General features: G+C 42.3%; 1 protein-coding gene across 2 annotated transcripts in view; it reads left to right on the top strand.

Annotated features, from left to right (window-relative positions):
• CEP120 (centrosomal protein 120) overlaps window positions 1–23,864 on the top strand; it is a 70,844-nt gene that overhangs the window by 5,252 nt on the left and 41,728 nt on the right. The window contains exons 4-12 of one of the 2 annotated variants that reach the window (XM_029941771.1): window positions 1,526–1,640; window positions 3,139–3,280; window positions 9,641–9,789; window positions 13,967–14,164; window positions 16,135–16,362; window positions 17,211–17,427; window positions 18,485–18,635; window positions 22,289–22,438; window positions 23,182–23,364. In XM_029941771.1, coding sequence (XP_029797631.1) covers window positions 1,526–1,640; window positions 3,139–3,280; window positions 9,641–9,789; window positions 13,967–14,164; window positions 16,135–16,362; window positions 17,211–17,427; window positions 18,485–18,635; window positions 22,289–22,438; window positions 23,182–23,364 — 1,533 coding nt within the window. Of the gene's footprint in view, window positions 1–1,525; window positions 1,641–3,138; window positions 3,281–9,640; window positions 9,790–13,966; window positions 14,165–16,134; window positions 16,363–17,210; window positions 17,428–18,457; window positions 18,636–22,288; window positions 22,439–23,181; window positions 23,365–23,864 lie in introns of both variants that reach the window. The other variant, XM_029941770.1, reaches the window with a different exon arrangement.

Below are 23,864 nucleotides of genomic sequence, written 5' to 3'. Positions count from 1 at the left end.
TAATAGTAATAGTAGATGATAGTAACAGTGATAAGACTTGTTTAGTGGTTTTTCATGTGCCGGGAAGTTTTCAGAGTACTTTGCAGTAATAATTCATTTGCACACGAAGACCATCTTATGAAGTGGGTGTTAGGATTTCCCCCAATTACAGATGAAAAAGCCGAGGCCTAAGAAGGTAAGTAACCAGTTATAAGTCAGTCTGCTGGGTAAAGGGAGCGTCCAGCCAGTTGAGTTCTAGAGCCTAAGATTTTAAGCCATTACACCTAGCTTTTCGGTTTTTTTTCTGATGTCTGAGAGAACAGATACTCTAGAAGTGCTGTAATGATGCCTACCCAATATTAAACATGGGTTGGAAGTCTTTGTAATTTCTGCGACTTCTTTACTATATACCTTACCTGGCTTGCTGTTTACAGTAATTACATAAGGGTCTCTAATTAATTTGATACTTGATTTTAGACATTTAAACACTTGGTATCACTACATAAAACAGGCTTAAAGCTACAACCTCTTACTTCATGAACTCCGATGACTGAAAACAGGCAAGAGCACTTATATTTTAAAAAGGATCAAATAAACATAGTTTTTTTCCCCCCCCTGAAAAACAGAGTCACTTCATTCACTGCTATGTCTTAGGACTAAAGCAAATAAAATGAACGTAACGAGAAATTTATTTCCTTTTATGGCTAAATCAGTCCACGGATTTGGTGTGGGGATTCGCAAGGGCATTAAATTCTTAGAAGATCAAAATTTTGTGTCCAGTGATGCCTGAGATGTGTGCACCAAGTCCTGACGTGAGACTTTGGTGCCCGCAGCGTTCACAGATGTGTCCCTGCCAAGGGGCACCACTCTGCGTGTTGGAGGCCGAGAAAAGAACACGGATTCAGTGCGCGTGTATAAGTGATGGTTGTGTGCCAAGTGCAAGTTTTATAGTCATCCCATTAGTTGACAGTGATGGTCAGATCTACTGAGCCTACTGTGCGAACCAGTTGAGAGGTTTCTGACTCTCAGGAACCCACGCTGTACCAGCCAAGGTCATGCGTACAGAACATTGTCATGTGTTACAATAAACTATTACTGGGCAATAGTCTGTGATTTTACAGTACTTAATTCTGAAGTCAATTTCATTATTTTAGTGACCAAAACAGCTTTACGCATATATGTGTTTTTGTAGTTTTATGTGCATGCGACAGTATAAGGAAAACAATTTAAAATCAACCGTGAAGATTCATGTGTACGGTAAGGGTTCTGTATGCTGCAGGAGCTTGAAAAACAAGCCGTCGAGCTCATCAGGTCAGAGAGACCAGGGTTTTTGATGTGGTTGGAACATTACTTGGTATAATGATAAACAGGCATGCCTAATAGTTCACGTCAGTTGGAGAGTTTTGCAGGAAATATAGATACAGATTATTCAAAAGAATTTTAACTGTCCTGATAGTAGGAGGCAGTTTTTTCCAAAACTAACAGAACCTGAGCTCAATAAGAAGCAGAGGCTCGTTCATCTATGACATCAATTGCTCCCTTACAGGCTGCAACGCACTCCTATCAAACTGCAGTGTTTTGCCTTGGACCCCGTATCTTCAGCCAAGGAAACTATAGGCTACATCGTCCTAGACTTACGAACAGCTCAAGAAATAAAGCAGGTACTGCCCTTCCGATGATGTTTGTTTCGGGTGGTGTGAGGTGCGGACTTGTAGTAGATACCAGATGGATGGGAAGGACCTGCAGTGCCGGCCCTGAAAGGGCTTGGTGTGAGCCGGTGTGGCGGTTCTCAGGTTTCACTTTAGGAATTTGATTAGGAACGTCCGATATTTTGGTCATGTCTTTGACCTAGAACTCTCTTTGTCCAAGAAAATTCTCTCTGAGCTCAGACATTCAGTTACGTTGCTGTGACCCGGAGCTTAGCGTGTTCAGCTGCCGAGCTTTGCTTTCGGAGGCGGGTGTCCTGCTGGGTGCCCTGCTCCAGGGACCAGCACCCCTCTTCCAGGTACGCAAGCCACACCTCCTTTTCCGGCCTCCAGAGCCATCCCTTTCTAGGTGGTTCCAGGCCTCCGGCCACTCCTTCCTGATCCAGCTCCCGCTGGACATTTTCACTGATGTGATCCCGGCCTAAGGCAGCCTCCTTTCTTCCCCTTGGCTGTGGTAGTAGCCTTCTGATTGCTTTCCCCGCTTCCCGCTCCTTCCACGGCAGAGCAGGCGAGCTCCCTGCAATGCACTTAGGGGACCTGAGCAGTGGCGGCTCCTTGCCGGGAACACACACAGAAAGAAGGAAAAATAACTCAGGGTCTTGATTCCTATGTGCATGCTTTTGTGACTGAAAATGTTTTAAAATATCTCCCAATCTCTTTTTTTAAGTTTACAAATTTATTTTGAGAGCGAGAGAGAGAGACCGAGAGCTTACACATGAGTGAGGGACAAACAGAGAGGGGGAGACAGGACCCCGGCAGGCTCCGTGCTCGTGACTGGAGCTGAGACCAGCAGCTTAACCAGCGGAGCCGCCCCTCTAACCCTTTTTATGTTACTGACTTTGGAAATGCTTCCTTTGAATTTTTATTAATAACTTTCTTTTGTCACAACTCTCTTAAAGTAAAAACAAACAAATAAACATGTCTTTTGAAGTCCTTTATTCCTGATTTGAGTCCTAAAGTAGGATTTTGTGAAGAAAAAATCTGTTACCAACATTTTGACTGCTGATAGCTATGATATTTATATATTTATTTATTTTATAATTTTTTAAATGTTTATTTATATTAGACAGAATGCAAGCCAGGGAGGTGCAAGCCAGAGAGAGAGGGAGAGACACGGAATCCAAAGCAGGCTCCAGGCTCTTAGCTGTCAGCACAGAGCCTGACGTGGGGCTCGAATCCACGGACCGTGAGATCATGACCTGAGCTGAAGTCAGTTGCTTAACCGACTGAGCCACCCAGGCGCCCCTAACCTTTTTTTTTTTTTTAAGAGGAAATACAGTTAGCTTCCTAAGCGGGATTGGATTCTTTTGAGGAGAATGTGAAAAATATTTTAAACGAGGATAGCATACTGAGGAACTACAGGAAATACATTTGGAAGCTCATAGAACATTTCCCACTATTGTTAGTTTCCCATGAATTATTAAGGTGTTTTTGTTTTATTGTTACTTTTCAGGCACCAAAATGGTACCAGCTGTTGAGCAATAAATACACCAAGTTCAAGTCGGAGATACAGATAGGCATTGCTTTGGAAACAGACACAAAGGCACCAGTGGATAGTTTTAAAGCGAAAGGAGCCCCCCCTCGAGATGGAAAAGGTTAGTGCGTCCTCTCTAAGGACGTGGTCGGAAAAGTTGCATCTGTGCACCAGAACGCCAGGGGGTATGATAGGAAAATACACGCAGGAGTGTAAACTCCCTTCACTCTGGCACGTCAGACCGACTTTGTCTTGTTAAACGTGTGGCACTTGTTTTAAGCTCTTCTTAGACAAGAGTTGGAAATAAGCAAGATTTTCTTTTCTCTGTTTGGTATACGACAGAAGAGAGCACCATTTTGTATCCTTAAAAATGGCTGTTTAGGAAAATTTCCTTCCCAGGATGAACACAAAAGTGAAAACAGTTACGCTGTGCTCTCTCCACTCACCCAGTAACCAAACCTTCATGTGTTTCTTTCCTTTTTTTTTTTCTTTTTTCCTGTAATTAATAAACTTTACCTGTTAGCGCAGTTTTAGGTTCGCAGCACACTTGAGCGTCAGGTGCAGAGTGTTGCTGCTCACCTCGGTCTCCTCAGCCTCATGACTTCCCCGTGATCAACATCCCGCACCAGAGGGGCCGTTTGTTAAAACCGATGAACCTCCGCTCACTACCTGACACAGCACTATCACCGGAGTCCACATTTTTTATTAGCATTTAGTTTTGGTGCTTTATGTCCTGTAAGTTTTCACAGATGTGTAAGGCCCTACATCTACGACAGCAGTGTCCCACAGAGTAGTCTCACTGCCCTGGACATCGCCTGTGCTCTGCTTCTCCCTTCTGCCCAACTCTGGCCAACGCTGGTTCTTCTCTTGTTTTTTTGTAATTGAAGTCTAGTCGACACAAAACGTCTTAACAGTTTCCAGTGTACAACCTAAAATTGGAAACCTCTGTTCCTGATGCTGTGCTCACCGCAGGTGTGGATACCGTGTCACCGTGTCACCACACAAGGCCATCATAGCACCATCGCCACTTCCCCTGTGCTGGGAAGCCACTGCCTCTCACTCTCCTTCATTCAGTTTGCCCACCGTCCCCCTTCCCTCCGGCAGCCGCCGGCTTGTTCTCTGTGTGTTTATAGATCTGATTCTGCCGGGAATACAGTTTGCATCGTTTGCAGACAAAGCCTGATTAGTGTCTGTCTGCCCAGTCTTCCTGCCTTTGTTTCCTTTATCTTGCGGCCTCGCTAGGACTTGCCGTCTGGTGCCCAAAGCCGTGGTGGACGAGGATCTCCTTGCCTTGGTCCTGTAGGATTTTTATGCATGTGCTTTATCGCATTGAGAAAGTCACTCTCTGTTTTAGTTAGCTGAGGTGGTTTTATCGTTACTCAGTGTTGGATTCCGTCAGATGCTTTTTCTGCATCTTTTGATACTGTCATGGGGTTTTTCTTTGTAATGTGACAGATTATATTAAAGAGATTTTTGAAGGTTGAACTAGTCTTGCATACCTGAAAAACCACACACGGCTGTGGTGTATGGTTCTCTTTATACAGTGGTGGATTCATGTGGCTAATAGGTTGTTGAGAATCGGTGCGTGTATGTTAGTGACAGATAATGGTGTGTTGCTTCTTTTTGTGTAATGGTCTTGTTTTGACATCAGTGCAATGCTGGCTTTATGGAATGAGTCAGGAATTATTTCCTCTGCTTCCATCGTCTGAAAAAGATTATGGAGAATTGGATTTTCTTCCTTGAATGTTGGGTAGAATTCACGAGTGAAGTCAGCAGGGTCTGGTGCTTTTTGTTTTTTAAAGCTGTTACTGATTCGACTTCACCAAATGATACAGGCCTGTCTAGACTGTGTGTTTCCTCCTGTGTGTTTTGGCTGATGGGATCTCTCAAGGAAGTTGGCCCATTGAAATGGTACAGGTAATCGAATTTGTGGATAAAAAGTTGTTCCTGTAATATTTCTTCAGTATCCTTTTAATGTCCATGGATCTACAGTGATTCTCTTTTTATCTTGGATGTTAGTAATTGGTATTTTCTCTTTTTCTCTTAGTAACGTTGGCTAAATGCTTACTGATATTATTGATGTTTTTAGAAAGATAACTTTGGGTTTCTTAGATTTTCTTCATTGAATTCATATTACCAGCGTCACTGATTTAAGCTCTAGTTTTTATTATGTGTTTTAACATAGTAAGTTTTATTATGTCTCTTTCTCTGCAGAAACGTGCTGCTCTTATTCTACTTTCCTGAAAGAGACTGACAGTGTGGGGCTTAAACCCCTCAACTATGAGATTGTGACTTCAGCGAAATCGAGAACTGGGCACTTAACTGACTGAGCCACCCAGGTGCCCCTGGATGCCTTTTAATTCTTTTTGTTTTCTGATTGGTGAGGCTAACACTTCCACTACTGTGTTGAGAGAGTGGACATCCTGGTCTTGTCCCTGAGCATCATTGAGGATGAAGTTAGCTGTGGGTTTTTCATAGATGGTCTTGATTAAGTTGAGATATATTCCATCTGTCCCTACTTTGTTGAGGGTTTTTTTTTATCAAGAATGGAGGCTGTATTTTGTCAAAACCTTTTTCTGCGTCAATTGAGAGGATCATAGGGTCCATACCCTTCCTTTCACTAATGTGATGTGGCACACTGAGTGACTTGTAGATCCTGAACCACATTGCAGCCCAGGAATAAATTGCACTTGATATTGGTGAATAATTCTTTTAAAGTACTGTTGGATTCAGTTTGCTAATATCTTGTTGAGAATTGTTGCATCTGTGTTCATTAGAGATATTGGCCCGTAATTCTCCTTTTTAGTGGAGTCTGGTGTTGGAATCAAGATGATGCTGGCCTTGCAGAGTGAGTTTGGACGTTGTCCTTCCATTTCCAGGTTTTGGAGCAGTTCGAGAAGAATAGGTATTAATTCTTCTTTAATGGCTGGGAAAGTTTCCTTAGGCAGCCATGTGGCCCTCTACTTTTGTTTTTGGGGACATTTTTGATTACTCATTCAATTTCTTTACTTGTTATCGGTCTGTTTAAATTATCTGTTTCTTCCTCTTTCCACATTGATAGTTTGTTTCTAGGAATTTATCCGTTTCTTCCAGGTTGACCAATTTGTTGGCATATAATTTTTCATACTCTTCTCTTATAGTTTTGTATTTCTGTGGTGTATTCTGACAGTTGTTTGTATTTCTGTGGTATTGGTTGTGATCACTTTCATTTGTGATTTTATTTATTTGGGTCCTATTTCTTTGATAAGTCAGGCTAGGGGTTTATCTTTTTTATTCTTTCAGAGAACCAACTCCTAGTTTCACTGAGCTGTTCTACCGTTTCTGTATCACTTATTTCTGCTCTAATCTTTGCTATTTCCCTTCTTGTGCTGCATTTAGGCTTTATTTGCTGTTCCTTTTCTAGCTCCTTTAGGTGTAAGGTTAGATTGTGTAGTTGAGACTTTTCTTGCATCTTGAGTTGGCTTGTATTGCAGTGTGTTTCCCTCTTAGGACCACTTTTGCTGCATCCCAAAAGTTTTGGACTGTTGTTTTCATTTTCATTTGCTTCTGTGTATTTATTTATTAATTTCCTGGTTAAGCCATTCATTCTTTAGTAGGATGTCCTTTAACCCTCATGGATTTGTGGTCTTTCCAAATTTTTTCTTGCGACTGACTCCAAGTTTCATAGTACTGTGGTATAAAGATATGCATGGTATGACCTCAGTCTTTCTGTACTTCTGGAGGCCCAATTTGTGACCCAGTATGTGATGTATTCTGGAGAATGTTCCACGTGCACTTGACAAGAATGTGTATTCTGCTGCTTTAGGATGAAATGTTCTGAATATATGTTAAGTCCATCCGGTCCAGTGTGTCATTCAAAGCCATTGTTTTCTTGTTGATTTTTTCCTTAGAGGATCTGTCCATTGCTGTAAGTGGGGTGTTATAGTCCCCTACTATTATTGTTAGCAATGAGTTTCTTTGTTATTAATTGATTTAATATTTGGGTCCTTTCACATTGGGAACATAAATATTTACAATTGTTAGATCTTCTTGTTGGGTTAGCCCCCTTAATTATGATATAATACCCTTCTTCGTCTCTTGTTACAGTCTTTGGTTTAAAATATAGTTTCTCTGGGGCCCGTGGGTGGCTCAGTTGGTCAGGTGCCTGACTTTGGCTCAGGTCATGATGTTGCAGTCTGTGGCTTCAAACCCTGACAGCTCGGAGCCTGGAGCCTGCTTCAGATTCTGTCTCCCTCTCTCTCTGCCCCTCCCCTGCTCATGCTCTGTCTCTCTCTCTCTCTCAAAAATAAACATTAAAAAATGTTTTTTAAATAAATAAAATCTAGTTTGATATAAGTATGGCTATCCCTGGCTTTCTTTTGATATCCATTAGCATGATTAATGGTTCTCTGTCCCCTCAGTTTTAATCTGCAGGTATCTTTAGGTCTAAAATGAGTCTCTTGTAGGCAGCATATAATTGGGTGTTGGTATTTTTTTCTTTTTATCCATTCTGATACTCGATATCTTTTGATTGAGGCATCTAGTCCATATACATCCAGAGTGATTACTGACAGAGAGCCTGTCTCCATAATTCTTACATCTTTTTCTTGGTTTCTGGCATAAGAAGATGATCCAGGTCTACCTTGTTCTTTTCCTATCTCAGCCCTGGGCTCAGCTATATCTTTAAGGATCCCTGCTTCCTTGTAGAAAGATGGTGAGGGGGCAAGTTCCACGTGCAAGGTGTGCCAGTTGCTTTTGGGGTGTTCCAGTGGCAAAAGTTAGGGAATTGGTGCACGTGTGTATGCGCACACATAAACATGTATATATACATACACACACACACCAGTAACACGTATGCACCTTTCCATCTATATTTTCTCACACATTCAGTGGACAGCATACGTCTGCAAGGACACCTTCAGTCCTTCCAGTCTTCTGTATAAGATTTACCCTGGTCGTCCTCCCTCCCACACCTGTAACTCCCCGACCGCGGGAGACCCACCGCAGTGACTCTTCTGACCTCGGAGCTCTGCCGACCTTACTGTTGAATGGCTGTCTTTATTAAAGTGATTGTCAGATCCTGTGCTAACCGCGTTAGTTTGATTATTTAACCTAATCTTCTAAACAACATTATAAAAGCTTTGCAGAAGAAAAAATGGAAGCTAAAAATCATAAAATTTACCCATACTACTAGCAAATGGCAGAACTGGGATTGGAACCTTGGTCTGTGTCACTCAAGTGTCTCTGCCCTAAACCATTATGCTATTTTTATTATTTATTTATTTATTTAGGAGAGAGAACACATGTATGCATGCTCAAGGGAGGAAGAGGCAGAGAGAGAACGGGAGGCAGAGAATCCCAAGCAGTCTCCACACTGTCAGCACAGAGCACAGTGTGGGGCTCGAACTCATGAACCACGAGATCATGACCTGAGCCAAAATCAACAGTCATTCCCTTAACTCCCCGAGCCACTTGGGTGCCCCTGTTTTATTTTTTTAAAGTTTTATTTATTTATTTAGAGGGTATGAGAGTGCGAGTGGAAGAGGGGCAGAGATGGGGAGAGACAGAATCTTAAGCAGGCTCCACATCCAGCACAGAGCCCATTGCAAGGTTTGATCTCAAGACTGTGAGATCATGGCCTGAGCTAAAATGAAGAGTCAGATGCTCAACCTGCTGAGCCACCCAGGCGCCCTCCATTATTCTATTTCTTCAGGATTTTCAGTTTTTTGTTTAGGATTAACCCTGGATACTATCCCTTGTGCGCCCTCCACCACAACCCTCCACCCCAGTCCACCATCAGAGTCAGAGCTGTCTTTGGCTAATTTTCAAGCCAGAGAGGTGCAATGTGCACCTCAGGCTGCAAAACAGGACTCTGGAGAGGGCTACTTACTGATGGGATGCATATATATGAGGTGTGAATTCTCCCACTTCTCTTCTCAAAAGTGGATCGTGGTTTCCTCTTAGAAAAGTATCCCAGTGCTTAACTTGGTGTCCGGGAAGCCTTTGCTTAGCTCCCCGGCCCCGTGCCTGCGTGGCCACCCCCTGTGATGCAGCCCCATGCCAGCCTCGCTTCTCCGCCTCAGCCTTGCTCTTCCCTCCCAGTCTCTGCAGGCCGGTTCCTTCTCCTATGACATTCTTTTCTACTCCCTTGTTCTCTGTCTGTTGATCTTTCTCTGCTTAGCCACACTGAGTTTCTTTTTCGCTTCTCAGTTTAGATTCCCTTCCTTCAGGAAACCTGTGATGCCTTTTCTGTGTCGTTTATTTAATTTAAAAATGTTACTGTATTTCAAAATTAGGCTTTTATGTGCAGAAAGAAAATGGGTGCTTAAATAAGGTTTCTTTGAGTGTGTTACAAAGAAGAAAATCCAAGGAGACCTTATTGAGATACTAACTATATCCGTGAAAATTGGAAGCAAAATACAAAGCGTAACCAGTTTTCAAAATCTTCACAGTGGTTTATGGCAAACTATAAGGTAGTTTACCTCTGTTTTTCCCCTTGAAGTACCCACCAGCTTGTCTGGCCTTGACCCCAAGGACATTGTGGCAGTGCTGAATGAAGAGGGAGGCTACCATCAGATCGGACCAGCCGAGCATTGCACAGACTCCTTCGTTATGTCCGTGACCATTGCGTTTGCCACCCAGCTGGAGCAGGTGAGACTTTTCCTCTGATGAGTGAGTCACAAAGAGCCGACACCATTGATTTTTTTTTTTTTAAACTTTTGCCTTTTAGGTCTAACAAAGATTTGCAAGTGGGACCGTTTTTTAACTTATAAAAATGGTAGAAACCTGTTTCCCTTCATATCAGAAAATATTTCTACTTTAAGAGAAAATTTGAAGGATGTCGGCAGGAAGAGAATAAATCTAGGGACTTAGAAGAAAGCCCATCAGTAAACAGTGTGCTGTTTTACCGGGTGGCATTGTAAGGACCGCTCTCAAAGGAGTTTTTGTTTTTTAAGTATTGAAAAATTCGCTTTGGAGAAATGTTCAGTGTTGGGAACACTTGGTCTCAGTCATACATTATTGGGCATCAGGTCTGGGATTAGATGTCACTTTGTTTACAAACTAATGGATCAGCCAGTTACAACTCTTGGATGTTGCCAGATGACGGAAGGTTCCTGGGTCGGAGACAGAGGACCGTATTGCTCTCTGCACAGCAGACATGGACCTCTGCATTTCGCCTGCAGTCCTCCTTACACTGGGTCCCCAGGGGTGACACTGAGGGGCCAGGTAGCCGCTCTCCACAGAGTGGGTTTCCATCACAGTTGAGGAACACACAACACTTCCATCGTGAGCAGCCTGGTCTTGGCAGGAAGACACTTAGCCTCATCCCTCTAGGTCACCAGCTGTCTGAGCAGCCCCGGGAAGTGGCCTGCGTGAGGGTGGGCAGGGCTTTGCGATGTCAGTGCCTGGGCAGGAAGTGGGGGACTGAGGACCCACGCCCGCAGCGCCTCTTCCCGGAACGGCTCAGCACAACGTGAGCCGGGGCTCCAGTGTCCTTCTCAGCGTCAAGCCCAGTTTTCTTGGCATTATGTTGATGAATAGCAGCTGAAGTAAATTACTGTTTGCGAAATTAGAGACTATGGCTTAAGACTTAACATTTTTACCATACCATTAGCTTTCTTAGAAGTACAAAGTTCCCACAGGGCCACATTGACAAGTGAAGTAGGAGTTAGCGACCACAGATTGACACAGCATGCAAGACTGCCAGGTAAAGATTTTTCTCAGGAAGTATGTATAATTTTGTCACACCCAGTTTGGTGTTTGTGCCTTTCTCCATCTCTCTCTTAACTTCTCTGCATAAAGTCCTACGGATGGGTGGTTCCACCCTCATATGCCGTTCTGGTTAGAGGGAAGGTGAGTCACTCACTTGAGTTCTGTGAAAACCTCAAAAACCAGAATGATAACTGGCTGTTGGCTCTCTCTGCTAAAAATTAAGCCAAAGTGGGTTCCTCAGAAACCATAAACAGAATTTCCATGGAGCTCGGGAGTTTTACTGCTAGGTGTGTATCAAAAGAATTTAGAGCAGGTGTTCAGGCAAAAACGTGTCCGGGACTGTTCATGGCGGCATCCCTAGCGTCTCAGAGGTGGAAACAGCCCACATGCCTGTCAGCGGACGAACGGACAAGCCAAGTGTCTGTGCGTACGGTGGGCTGTTACTCAAGGATGATGTCGCGGGCTGCACTGTGGACGGACGTTGAAAACCTGCTGAGTGAAAGGAGCCAGCCACGCAAGGTCGCCTCATGTGTGACAGCGTTCATGTGGACCTGCACTAGGTGAATCATAGAGACAGAAAGCACATTTGCGGTTTCCTGGGGCTGGAGGAAGCGGGAAATGGGGAGTGAGAGCTTCATGGTTCCGGTGTTGGTCTTGGGGATGGTGAAAGCCTCTTGGAGCCAGCTGTGGTGACCCTGGATGTGGGCACATACACGATGTGGTGAATGTACGCTCTTACTGAGGTGTACACGTTCCCGTGCTTACAGTGATAGATTTTCTGCTGTGTATTTTACAATAAAGGAAAAACATAAAAAAGTTCCATTGTATATTCATCTTTTGATACTGTTGAAAATTTTTGTTTGGTTTTTTGATGTTTTAAAGACAAGTCAAGGGTGGTTTTTGGTTTGTTTTTTTAAGTTTCTTTATTTTTATTGAGAGCATGAGCAGGGCAGGGGCAGAGGGAGGAGAGAGAATCTCTGATGTGAGGCTCAACTCCATAAGGTGTGAGATGGACTTGAGAAGAAATCAAGAATTGGATTGGGGCGCCTGGGTGGGTCAGTTGATTGAGCGCCCGATTTTGGCTCAGATCACGATCTCATGGTTTGTGGGTTCGAGCCCCGCGTCAGTCTTGGTGCTGACAGCTCAGAGCCTGGAGCTTGTTTCAGATTCTTTGTCTCCCTCTCTCTCTGTCCCTCCCATGCTCTGTCTGTCTCTCTCACAAAAATAAACATTAAAAACTTAAAAAAAAAATTGGAATGAACTACCCAGGTGTCCCAGGCCAAACATTTTATAAATTAGCCATTTAGTCTTTTTAAGGTAGTGAAAGATGGCCTGAGAAAGCATTTGACAACAAGCAAACTCATGAAAAATGCCTTCTCAGACGCACACCAGTGACCTAGAATATGACGCTGTCACGTGGGAGAATGGAGGGGTTTGTTTGGAGCAGCGACCAGGCAGTGATGATGTGTTCCTCCTTTTCTTAGATGCTGAAAGTTGAGGGTTAAAAAACAAGGATGATAAAGGATGTTTAAAAGAATCTTTTCTCTTAGTGGAATTACTTAAAATGAATGAAACATCCAAGGACCATCTTTTTTTTTTCTTTTTACTTTTTTTAATGTTTTATTATTTTTATTCTTTTTTTGCTTTTCTTTTATGTTTTTTAGTTTTTTTTTGTTTTGTAAGGATGCAGGTTTGGGACAATAGAAGGGCACACATTGCCCAAGGCAAGAGGGACCACCCTTGTAATACCCTCAGGACCATCTTCTTAAAATTTTTATTGCTTTCTGATTATGGAAGAAACCAAAGGGGGAAAAAAAGTCTCTTCTAATTGAACTGAGAAATAATCTCTGGTGGAAGGTACTGTATTTTCTTCTTCAGACATTTTCTCATTCACATAATAGCTGACTCTGCTGGGTAGTGGTGGTGTCCAGTAGAATCTATTTTTTCTCTTGTAATCCTTTTATTGACCCTAAAAGAAGTGGAGGTCCAGAGTGAAGAGCAGTTTGTCAGGACCTTAATAGTAAGCCATGGACGGAGCCAGGACTGGGGGCTTAGTCCCTAATTTGCTCTGAGCAACTGTAGGTATAGAAGTGCTGCTTCCCTATGGATAAGTCTACATGATTAAAATCTACTCAAATACATTTTTTCTCAGATACCTTAATGTCTGGGATTAAAGTAAACATTTACTTGATGTTTAAAAATGTCCTCTATCTGAAACAATAAATCGCTACTGAGTATTTACTATGTTACTGTACACAAATTATTGAATATTTGCTATATACTAAATACAGAGCCGTTATATTCCCAGTGGTTAATTTTATTTTCATGACCCATGCAAACTGTCATGTAGCTTTTCTTGGCCAAAGAGTATGTCTTAGATAACTTCCAGATCAGTATATAATTATTTAGTAGCCATATTGTATGATAACTACAATATATTTAAGCCATCTTCTACTAATGAATACAACAGTTGTTATTTTTAACAACGTGCTTGTGAACACTTGGGGTCTGTTAGATATTTTGTATTTTGTGGGACAAGAATCATCATCTTCGCCATAGGTGTCTGTGAAACTGCCAGCTTTGAGAAGTAATGTTCTTATTACGGGAAATATCCTGTTGGAACTGTTGTCTTTCCTAGGTTTTCCAATTTTGGCAGAGCGGCTAGAAAGCTTTTTTCTCAAAGACCTGCACTAAGGTGTTACATTAAATAGCCTGCATGAATGTTGTTTAAATGCTCCTCTTACGTATGAAGAGAATGGCAGACTAAGAATAAGATGAAATAAGGTATTTGGAAGCAAAGAAGGCTCAGTTTAAAGTACTTGATCACTTTCTTCTAAAAGAACTTCTACGTACTTGTTCGTGGATCAGTTGAAGAGTAAACTTTAAGACAAAAGAAATGGCTAAAACATATTTTAGTTTATGAGCTTTCCTAAAATAAACCTTGAAAAATTAAACTAATCATTTTTCAGAGATTTAGAAGTTTTGAGTGATTTTAAGACTTTGAAATAACAAATCAACATTTTAGCAAATATTTCAGAGTTCATTAGACATTCATAAGCATGTATAGTGGTTTATAAATGAATACTTTCTTTTTTTCCTCCCCTTAAATGTTTAGTTAATTCCATGTACCATGAAACTTCCAGAAAGACAGCCTGAGTTTTTCTTCTACTACTCTTTGCTGGGAAATGATGTTACAAATGAACCCTTCAATGATCTGATCAACCCAAACTTTGAGCCAGAGAGAGCATCTGTCCGAATACGCAGCAGCCTAGAAATTCTTCGTGTTTACCTGGCACTTCAGTCTAAACTACAGGTACATGTGGCAAAAACTGTGTTTTTCACTTGAGATGAATTTTAGGGGATACACTTTTTTTTTTAATTTGTTTTTAACATTTATTTATTTTTTGAGAGAGAGAGACAGTGTGATCAGGGGAGGAGCAGAGAGAGAGAGAGAGAGGGGGAGATACAGAATTGGAAGACAGGCTCCAGGCTCTGAGCTAGCTATCCGTACAGAGCCCAACATGGGGCTCGAGCCCACGAACCGTGAGATCATGACCTGAGCTGAAGGCGGATGCTTAACTGACTGAGCCGCCCAGGCGCCCTGGGATACACTCCTTTATCCAGTTATTATGAAAAGAGGTCTATCAGTTGACAGGCTGTGTAAGAGAAAATGTACGTAGAGTCTAAAGTTGTGGGCTGAGAAGATTTCGTCATTAATTTGTGGGGTTAGGAGCCATACACGTACACAGATCATGCTCTAGATTTCACGATTTATATACCTTATTGCTGTTAAATGCTAAGAAAGGGGCACCTGGTCACTTAGTCAGCTAAGCGTCTAACCGGCTCAGGTAATGATCATGGGTTCAAACGCTGCATCAGGCTCTGTGCTGACAGCGCCTGTGGAGCCTGCTTTGGATCCTGTGTTTCCCTTTCTCTCTGTGCCCCTCCCCTGCCCGTGTTCTGGCTCTCTCTCTCAAAAATGAATAAATGTTTTAAAAAAAATTAGCTAAGAAATAACCCAGCTTTCCAAAACTTGCTCTTGAATTGAGAAATTTTGTCAAGTAAGGTGCTGTTGGACTCTTTTTAAAAGTGAACCTTACTCTGTGAAAATTACTGTTCTTTGTTATATTATAATTGCTCTTAATCAGACTGAAATGGGGTAGTGTAATAAAGGATTAGGTAGTCATTTTTTAAAAAGTGATCAGTCATTAGATTTTGCTTACAGTTTGGGTAGGCGGTGGGAAGAGCCTTTCAGAAACTGTAGGAGAGCTGCATCTTGGAGGTGGTCCTGCTAAACTCAGGGCACTCAGGGGCTGAGTGCTGTATAAAATGACGAGCTGCTCCGTTCCTGCGTTTCATCTTTTCATAGGGATTTCAGCCTCCTAAGCGCCCAGAGATGTGTTCCGTATCCAAAGTACCAGTCTTCACCAAAGTATTGATTGCTTTCTTAATTTAGTTCTCCTAGACCTTTAAGTCCTAAAAAACATCCTTTCTCTCCAGCCCATTAACACCATCACACCTACTAACATTAAGAGTAAATGACAGGTCATGGCTGACATTAGAACTAAAAATCGTTTTGTGCTGTGACTGTTGACTGCATCGGAAGGCCCGTGGAGGAAGGTAACCGAGTCTACACCGCAGTGTGTAGGTGATTCGTAGTTTGGAAAGGCGGTAATGTTGAAGTTTTCATTAGCCATCACTGAGAAACAGTACATTCCACCTGAGAGGTGATCTGTTTTACCTTGTAGTGTTAAGCACTGTTTATATATAAAATCTGAAAAGAAAAGAGAAAGAAACACTAAAGATGTTTTGTGGGCAAATAAAATTATTTCAGGGTCTTTAGTTTCCAAATAGGGCTGGAGATACTAACTTACTTATTTGTTTTTTACAACTATTTAGATTAACGTTGTAATGGAAATAGAAAAAAATGCTCGAGGTATTTGTCTACTTACATTCATGTATTCCTGATATATCTGCTTATGTAAAAACAACATAGTAAGCTATTAAAGTAAGCATAGTTCCTGAAAGAACTATACCAGTACTGGAAGGGAAAATGAAGAAGACTACCTTTATTATTGAGTTCTTAGGAAAGCTTATGCCTTATCAGTAGTTTCAACAATCCTGTGTGAGAATCTTTGGCTCAGTCACTACAGGTCAGTAATATAACCTGCATTACACTTCCCTTCTTTGGATCATGTTATAACTTTTTGTTAAAGTTGATGTTTCTCCTAAGCGAAAAAGGAGAGACTGTGAAGCCCTCTTTCCATTTCTTCTTCCCGTCAGATCCATCTTTGCTGCGGAGACCAGTCACTTGGGAGTACTGAAGTGCCCTTAACTGGTCTCCTGAGGAAGGGGAGTACGGAAATCAACCAGCGTCCGGTCACAGTGGAGGGTGCTTTTATTCTCGACCCTCCGAACCGAGCCAAGCAAAAGCTTGCGCCCATCCCTCTGGAGCTGGCCCCCACTGTGGGAGTGTCTGTGGCTCTACAGAGAGAAGGTGTAGATGCCCAGGCAAGTAGTTACCCTGCATCTCTCCCTCCGGCTTCTCCGCTGTCACTCGTGACTACCCATAAAAGTTGAATTTCAAAAGAGCTACCTAGCGTAAGCAGGTATTTATGAGTCTTAATTAGTGGCCTCCATTATAGGCATGTTCTTTCTGGAAAGTACTTTGGCTGCCCCGGCTGTAGTTTCTAAGTGATACAAGAGCCTTTGCATATCATTTTCTCCCGTGGTAGGAATCCTCCCCCTGCCCCGTCACTTCATGGTGTTCTTGGTTCTTGGTTCATTCATGCTTTATGGTCTTTGTAAGTATATAGTCCCAGAATCACCCTCCGTGTACTGTTCTTCTGCAGAACTGGCCTCTGTGTGCATTACAGATTGAAGATTGAAAGACTGACGTGACAGTCTGAATATATACATGTATTAAAAAATAAATACACATTATTTTTAGAAGGAAGTGGAACGAAGGAAAGGAAGAAAATCATACGAGACCTGATTAGGTTTTGTGTTAACATAGGCCTTCATTGTGCTTAGTGCGTTGGTTACAATAACCTTTCCCAGGGGCACCTGTCCCCAACTTCGTACATCAAATATACCTTCTTACCAATTTGGATGCGTTTTGGTACTTAGCTCTCAATATCCTGTTTCCTTCCTGTTCATCTTCCTTTTCCTGGTCCTAGATGCTACATGAAATTTGCAAATGATGAAGAAAAAAAGACTAGGATTACCCAAACTGGGAGGGGATGCTTACAATTTAAAAAAAAAAAAAAAGGCGTCTTTTTTTTTGTTGTTGTTGCTATTCTTAATTTTATGAAGGAAAGTGCTTTGTAAATCATAGTTTATCTAAAAATTGTTTTTAGTCTTTAATTGAATTAAAGACCCAGAAGGAACAGGAGCCATGGCAATCCAAGAAGCAAGTTTTAACTCCTGTAAAAGAGAAGATGCTTGCTGGGCCAAAGTCACCGAGCGTGTCCCCTGTTCCACCCCCCAACCAGTCGCCTCCAACCAAAGATGATGCAACGGAGAGGGAAGTGGAGAGCTTGCAGTATGACAGGGACACAAAACCGAACGTGAAGGGTGAGCTGTCCTGACGCGCTGTCCAGGCGTCCACTTTGTAGCCCTCTAGTTCACGATGAACAGAGTTCTCATGGTTTGTAGGTATATTAAGAGCCAGTAATGCATGGTGATGTAAAAATTCAGTTTAAATTGAATCGAGTGGAAACGGAGTCTGTAACTTGATTATAAAATTGGCTAACAGGCAGGAATTTTTCAATTACTGTTACTTTAGACACAGCAGCTTATTGAGAAGAAATGGTAGAAAATAGTTATTTCAAACATATCTTTAACTAGTAAACATTTGAATATCTTGAATACTTTGGAATTTTAGAGAGAAGAGCTACTAACTGCCTGTGGTAATAAACTCATTATACTCATTTTTGATCCTAAAGTCAAGGGAGAGCCTGAGGATGGTTTTACCTGGTTGTGTAAGTTTTTCTATCCACTGCGCCAGGACCTGTAGTTACATTTTGTAGTGTAAGTAATTAGAACAGTGTTCGATTAGGAGTCACAAGTTAAGGTGCAAGTGATCCCTGGGTCACTGAATAGCTGTAGGACTTGGGCCACTCGCTACACATCTCTGATCTGTAATGGGATTGGACTAGAACTCTCTTGTTAGACTATGCCCTACGTGCCTACCATAGCCAGAATTGCTAACATCTTCAAAAATGATGGAATGATCCCTGCAGTGAGTCTGTCCTACCAGCCCTTCGAATACGAAGTTGAAGTTGAGCTGCGCCTTGGAAATAAGTTGGCGCCTTCCAGGCTGCTGTCACATGTTACTGCAGCGGTAGCGAGTGCTTTTCTGGCATGCGGTCAGTGAGAGGAAGGCCGTGGTTCCACAGTTCTGAAATGGGAACGCACGCCTACGTAATTTGGGGGCAGGTCCCGTTAAGAAGTTCCTTTGCCTCCTTTTACAAATCTGAAACCAAATGATCGAATTCCTTGCTTGAAGGGAAATGAGCTGGTATCATTAAGTGAGGGAGATAACTGAAGAGGAAGTGTTACCAAATGGGGTTTTTTTTCTTTTACATTTTTCTGCTCATTGTAGCTGCTGGTTCTTCTGTCCCTGTCTCAGTGGCCCAGCCAGTGACCACAGCCGCTGCCTCAGAAACCACCTCAGGACAGAAGGTTGCTGTGCCAGCGACGTCACATCATTTTTGCTTCTCAATAGACTTAAGGAGCATCCGTGACTTGGACGTTGGCTTTCCGGTCAACTGTATATTAAGGTGCGATCCGATTTCATTTCGAAGCATTTTCTGAAGAGCAGTGCCTTTGCTCTATTGGGCGGTTTCAGAGGGAGACAGATCACTGGAGAAGTTAGAGTGTTTGTCAAACCCGAAAAAGCCTGCAAGGCTCTGTCCTTGTGACTGAATTTACACCAGGGTGGCATTGGCGGTATGAGACATGGTAATCATTGTAGGCATCGATGATAATTTATTAATGCTCCTCTTCAAAGAGAGTGCTTCTTGCATTGTTTCAGGTCACCTGGGTGGCTCCGTGGGTTGAGCGTCCAGCTTCAGCTCAGGTCATGATCTCACGGTTCATGGGTTTGAGCCCCGCATCAGGCTTGGAGCCTGGAGCCTGCTTCGGATTCTGTGTCTCCCTCTCTCTCTGCCCCTCCCCTTCTTGTGTTCTGTTTCTCTCTCAGAAATGGATAAACATAAAAAAAAAGTTTTAAAATGCGTTTATAGAAAAGGTGTCACAGGGCAAAATTAAGGGAAGTGTAGTATCTGATTTTTCTATGAAACTATTATAATGAGAGGTGATATCTCTACTACCTACCCTTGATAATGAGAACCATCCTTACTGGACTGCTCATGGCATGTGTCTACCTTGTCCCAAATAAAGCATTGAAATACTTAACATATTTCAGTCAGTTAAATGCCTTTGCTCATTAGCCTGTTTTTAACAATAATACATTTTCATAAGCCTTTCGTTTGAAATGTTGTTAAATGTAATATAATAATGTGTTTTAGCTGGGAGTGGTTAGTTGTTCCTTAGAAGTTTCCTTGGAGCAAGCACTAGCATTCCTAACAAAGTTAGTGCTCTTTGTGAGATTAAAATGGCAAAAATCTTTCTCGGACTGCGGTTCCCAGGAATGTCCTCAGCGACACGCTGCTTCCTGCTGGGATGTGAGGCATACCTGCCTTTCATGCGTAAGCTCACTCACACTTGGATCCACTCTTTCATTTCTTAGATTGCTCTCAAGCTCTATCCAGAGTGCTCTCAGCTTGCTTGCAAATAATGGATAGAATCAGAGGGACCCGGCACTGAGTGTGACCAGTGTCCGTGAATTCACAGAATGGCAGTGTTTCCATCACAGCTTACATTGTACTTTTTACCTCCTCTCAGAGGCTGAGGATCCTTATTAAAATGTCATTTGAAAGTTGAAGGACAGAAAAAGCTTTTCTCTTAGAGAGCTTTTCTCAAAGGGTTTATAGAACATCTCTAAATTATTTTTAGAAAAAGAATTATTACTCTTTACTATTATATCTATGCTTTCTGTCTTTCTGCCTTTACTTTTAATGAATTAATTTTATTTATTTTAATTTATTTAGAGAGGGCACAAGCAGGGGAGAGGGGCAGAGGGCAAGAGAGAGAGAGAGAGAGAGAGAGTGCATTTAAAGCAGGTTCCATGCTCTGCATGGATCCCAACAAAGGGCTCGATCCCATGACCCTGGGATCATGACCTGAGCTGAAATCAAGAATCAGAAACTCAACCGACTGAGCCACACGGGCGTCCCTCTCCTTTTACTTTTTTAACTGAGATCTCTTCTCTGCTGCTGCTAGAGAATATGATCTTAGGGTACCTAGAAATGAGGTTGGTTAGAAGCATAGAAATGTGGAGGTAAAATTAGAAGCTGTGAGGGGGAAGCCTTGTACTAGCCCCCTGAGCAGGCACTCATCCTAGCTTTGTGGTTCCGTCTTGTCCCACGGGCCATTTGTTTAATCGTTAGGTGCCCACATGCCAGCAGTGTGCCAGGAATTAGGAGTTTATGGGCCACATAAGCAAAGAGCTCAACATCGTGAACAAGACAGATTGAGAAATAAGTCAACATATGAGAAGTCTAGAAGTTCACTTGGCAAAGAAAAGGGGGAAAATACTCTAAACCGAGGAAACAGTCGTGATCTCCTTAACGTTCCGCCTGGAATTCACCTGATGCTAAGGGTGCTGGTTCGTCTTTGAGTCATTTTGTGGCATTTTAAAAAGCACTGGCCATTTAACTTTATATTTGATACATTTTCTGTTATCCTGCTCTCACTGGGATGAAACTGTGGTTGGCAACTGTGGAAAGGGATTTGTGAGATGAGCTGATGTCATTGCACGTGTCATCATGCAGGAATGGAGTGGATGTGCAGGCTTCTGGTAAGAAAAGCAGTTTTCACTGCTAGGCCTTCAGTTCTGGTTTTTATAACGAATAACGAGATACAAGATGAAATGGGAGTGAGCCTTAAGTTGTCTTTCTATTTGGCTTTAAATACAAAGGAAGTTCAGCAGGAGTCAGATATGGTCCCATTTATTTTTTTATTAAAAATTTTTTTTAATGTTTTTTATTTATTTTTGAGAGAGAGAGCGAGTGAGCACGTGAACAGGGGAGGGTCAGAGAGAGAGGGAGACACAGAATCTGAAACAGGCTCCAGGCTCTGAGCTGTCAGCACAGAGCCTGACGTGGGGCCCGAACCGAGATCATGACCTGAGCCGAAGCTGGACGCTTAACCCACAGCCACCCAGGCACCCCTGACATGTCCCCATTTAATCGTGTGGTTTCTGTGACAAAAGGAAGAAGTGGTCTTGTTAACTAATTAAAAAAAAATTTTTTTTAATGTTTAATTTATTTTTGAGACAGAGCTTGAGTGGGCGAGGGGCAGAGACTGAGGGAGACCCAGAATCCGAAGCAGGCTCCAAGCTCTGAGCTGTCAGCACAGAGCCGGATGCGGGGCACGAAAACACGGACTGCAAGGTCATGACCTGAGCCAAAGTCAGATGCTTAACCGACTGAGCCACCCGGGTGCCCAGGTTAACTCACTGAATCATCTGCCTCCATCCCTGATTCTCAAAGACAGAATACCAAGGGTGCGCTCTCTGGGAGTAGGGGTTTCAGCCCATAAAAATCAAGACATTATTAAAACATTTTTTTCTTTTTTCTTTATTTATCTTGAGAGAGAGACAGAGTATGAGCAGGGGAGGGGCCGAGAGAGAGGGAGAGAGAGAATGTAAGCAGGCTCGGCACTGTCAGCACAGAGCCTGATGCGGGCCTCATTCCCACGATGAGATTGTGACCTGAGCCGGAGTCAACAGCCAGACGCTTAACCGACTGAGCCACCCAAGTGTCCCAAGACATTAGTGAATAAAATAAGTTTAGAAATTAAATTCAGCAGGTGTTTCCTGAACATTTACTCTGTGCTCAAATCTGCTTATCTGTTGCTGGGTGAGTGGAGATGGAAAGCACGGGTGCCATGCCCCCAGGGGACTCCTGGACAAGGGGCAGCTCGATTTTGGTTTAGTGGCATCACTGTCACCTAAATTTTAGAGTGATTTGGAGTGGATCAGAATTGACTGTCTCTTCCTTATTTGGTGCTACTGCCTTCAGAAGACCAGACTTCTTGCCCAGTTCATTCTAACAGTACTTACAAATAACTTTGGGAGCTGCTGCTACATACACAGGATTGCATTTTCTGTCGAATTGCTGATAATATTTGCAAAATCTTAAAGCTGATGACAGGACTAGAACCATCATGTATTTGTACCATTTACTGGTTGTACAACTTCTTTTGGTTCATTATGTTTGTTTTATCCTTAAAAAACAATACAAAAACAAACCTGTAAGTCTCATCTGTAATCTGCATCATAGGAATTTTTTTTTTCCTGAAATTCCAGGTACTCCTATCCATTCTTTGGTAGTGCAGCTCCTATTATGACTAAACCTCCTGTAGAAGTTCGGAAAAACATGGAAGTGTTTCTTCCACAGTCTTACTGTGCGTTTGATTTTGCAACTCTGCCTCATCAGCTGCAGGATACCTTCTTAAGGTAACGTAGGTATGGTGTGTTTGATACGAAGTCACTCTTGAAAATGTATATCTTGTTATTAAGAAGAAGAATTTGTAGGGGTCTAGACGCACAGCAGTAATGCATTTGAGAACTTGGAAACACATGTATCAGTCATTAATTATTAATGTAATCAGTGTCTGTGACCTATATGCTTCTGATGTAGTTTTATGAGGTTATGGTTAAGATATAAAATCTTTGCCTATTTTTGTATCTTATTTGTCTGAATTTGGAGGTGAGAACTGTATTAAATACCATCTTTGAGTACGGAAGGAGATTTGAAACATATGAAACATACTTTTTTTCATAATATGTGAAGATAAGTCAGAAGAGGCCACTTAGTTTCTATTACCGATTCAGCAGTGGACTGTAGTGTATTGGTTGCTTTTTGTGTTTTCTCATCTATATAAAATGAAGGTATTAATCCACCTATCTGAAGTGGATTTGTGAAGAAAAAGGAGGTCTGAAATGTCTTTTTACTCTGAGTAGCACAATTCAAATGTGTATATTATTTTAAAAGGAAGAAGGAAGGGGATCAAAATAGCGTCTCATGGGCTTCCTTTATCGCCCACATAGAGGGTAGAGACTGACGTCCTGTTACCCGGGACGGAGCCTTTCCGACCCAGGTGAACGGAACCGTTCTTGACTGGTTAGGGAACTCGAAGACCTATTACCGACTTGGTTCAGAAATGGTAAGACATGAACACGTGTTCTCTCTTCCTTAGGATTCCACTGCTGGTTGAATTATGGCACAAGGACAAAATGAGTAAAGATCTCCTCCTGGGAATTGCCAGAATCCAGCTTTCTAACGTCTTGTCTTCAGAAAAAACTCGCTTTTTAGGGTCCAGTGGTGAACAATGTTGGCGTCAAACTTACAGTGAAAGTGTGCCTTTTGTAGCAGCACAGGGGTAATGGACTTCCCAAACTTGACCTTGGCCTGCTGCTTGTGCTCATTAGCTGCGTACTCCCCTATCCTTCCCTGCGTCTCTGTAGCGATCGATCTTCTTTGGCCTCTGGGGGCTGCGTTCTCATTTGCTTCTTTGCATTGTTCACCTTTCTGATACCGTCGTGCCCTGTGATACTCGTAACACGTAGCATCTTCACTGTTTCCCTCCCCTCTGTTAAGCCTGACAATTTTAACTTCCAGCTATGTTTTTTCATTGTTGTTTAGTAATTCAGGGTCAGATTTATAATGTATTTTTACAATATTTTGCTTTGGGAATTACTCTTTGTACTTGAAAATATTTTAACGGTTGCTTCAAATCCATTTTCTGAGAATGTTACAAATGTTTGGCCCTTTACACTTGATCTTAGCCAAAAGGCTGAGAAGCGATCAATGTTTGGCCAAATATTGGGCCCTTTAACACACCGAGTATTGTTTCTCTGCCCTGGAATCTGTTGCCACCGT

Source organism: Suricata suricatta, chromosome 6 (assembly GCF_006229205.1).
Source record: "Suricata suricatta isolate VVHF042 chromosome 6, meerkat_22Aug2017_6uvM2_HiC, whole genome shotgun sequence".
Taxonomy (NCBI): Eukaryota; Metazoa; Chordata; class Mammalia; order Carnivora; family Herpestidae; genus Suricata; species Suricata suricatta.
Note: the sequence above shows the minus strand (reverse complement) of the source record. Positions and strands in the feature narration are given on the sequence as shown.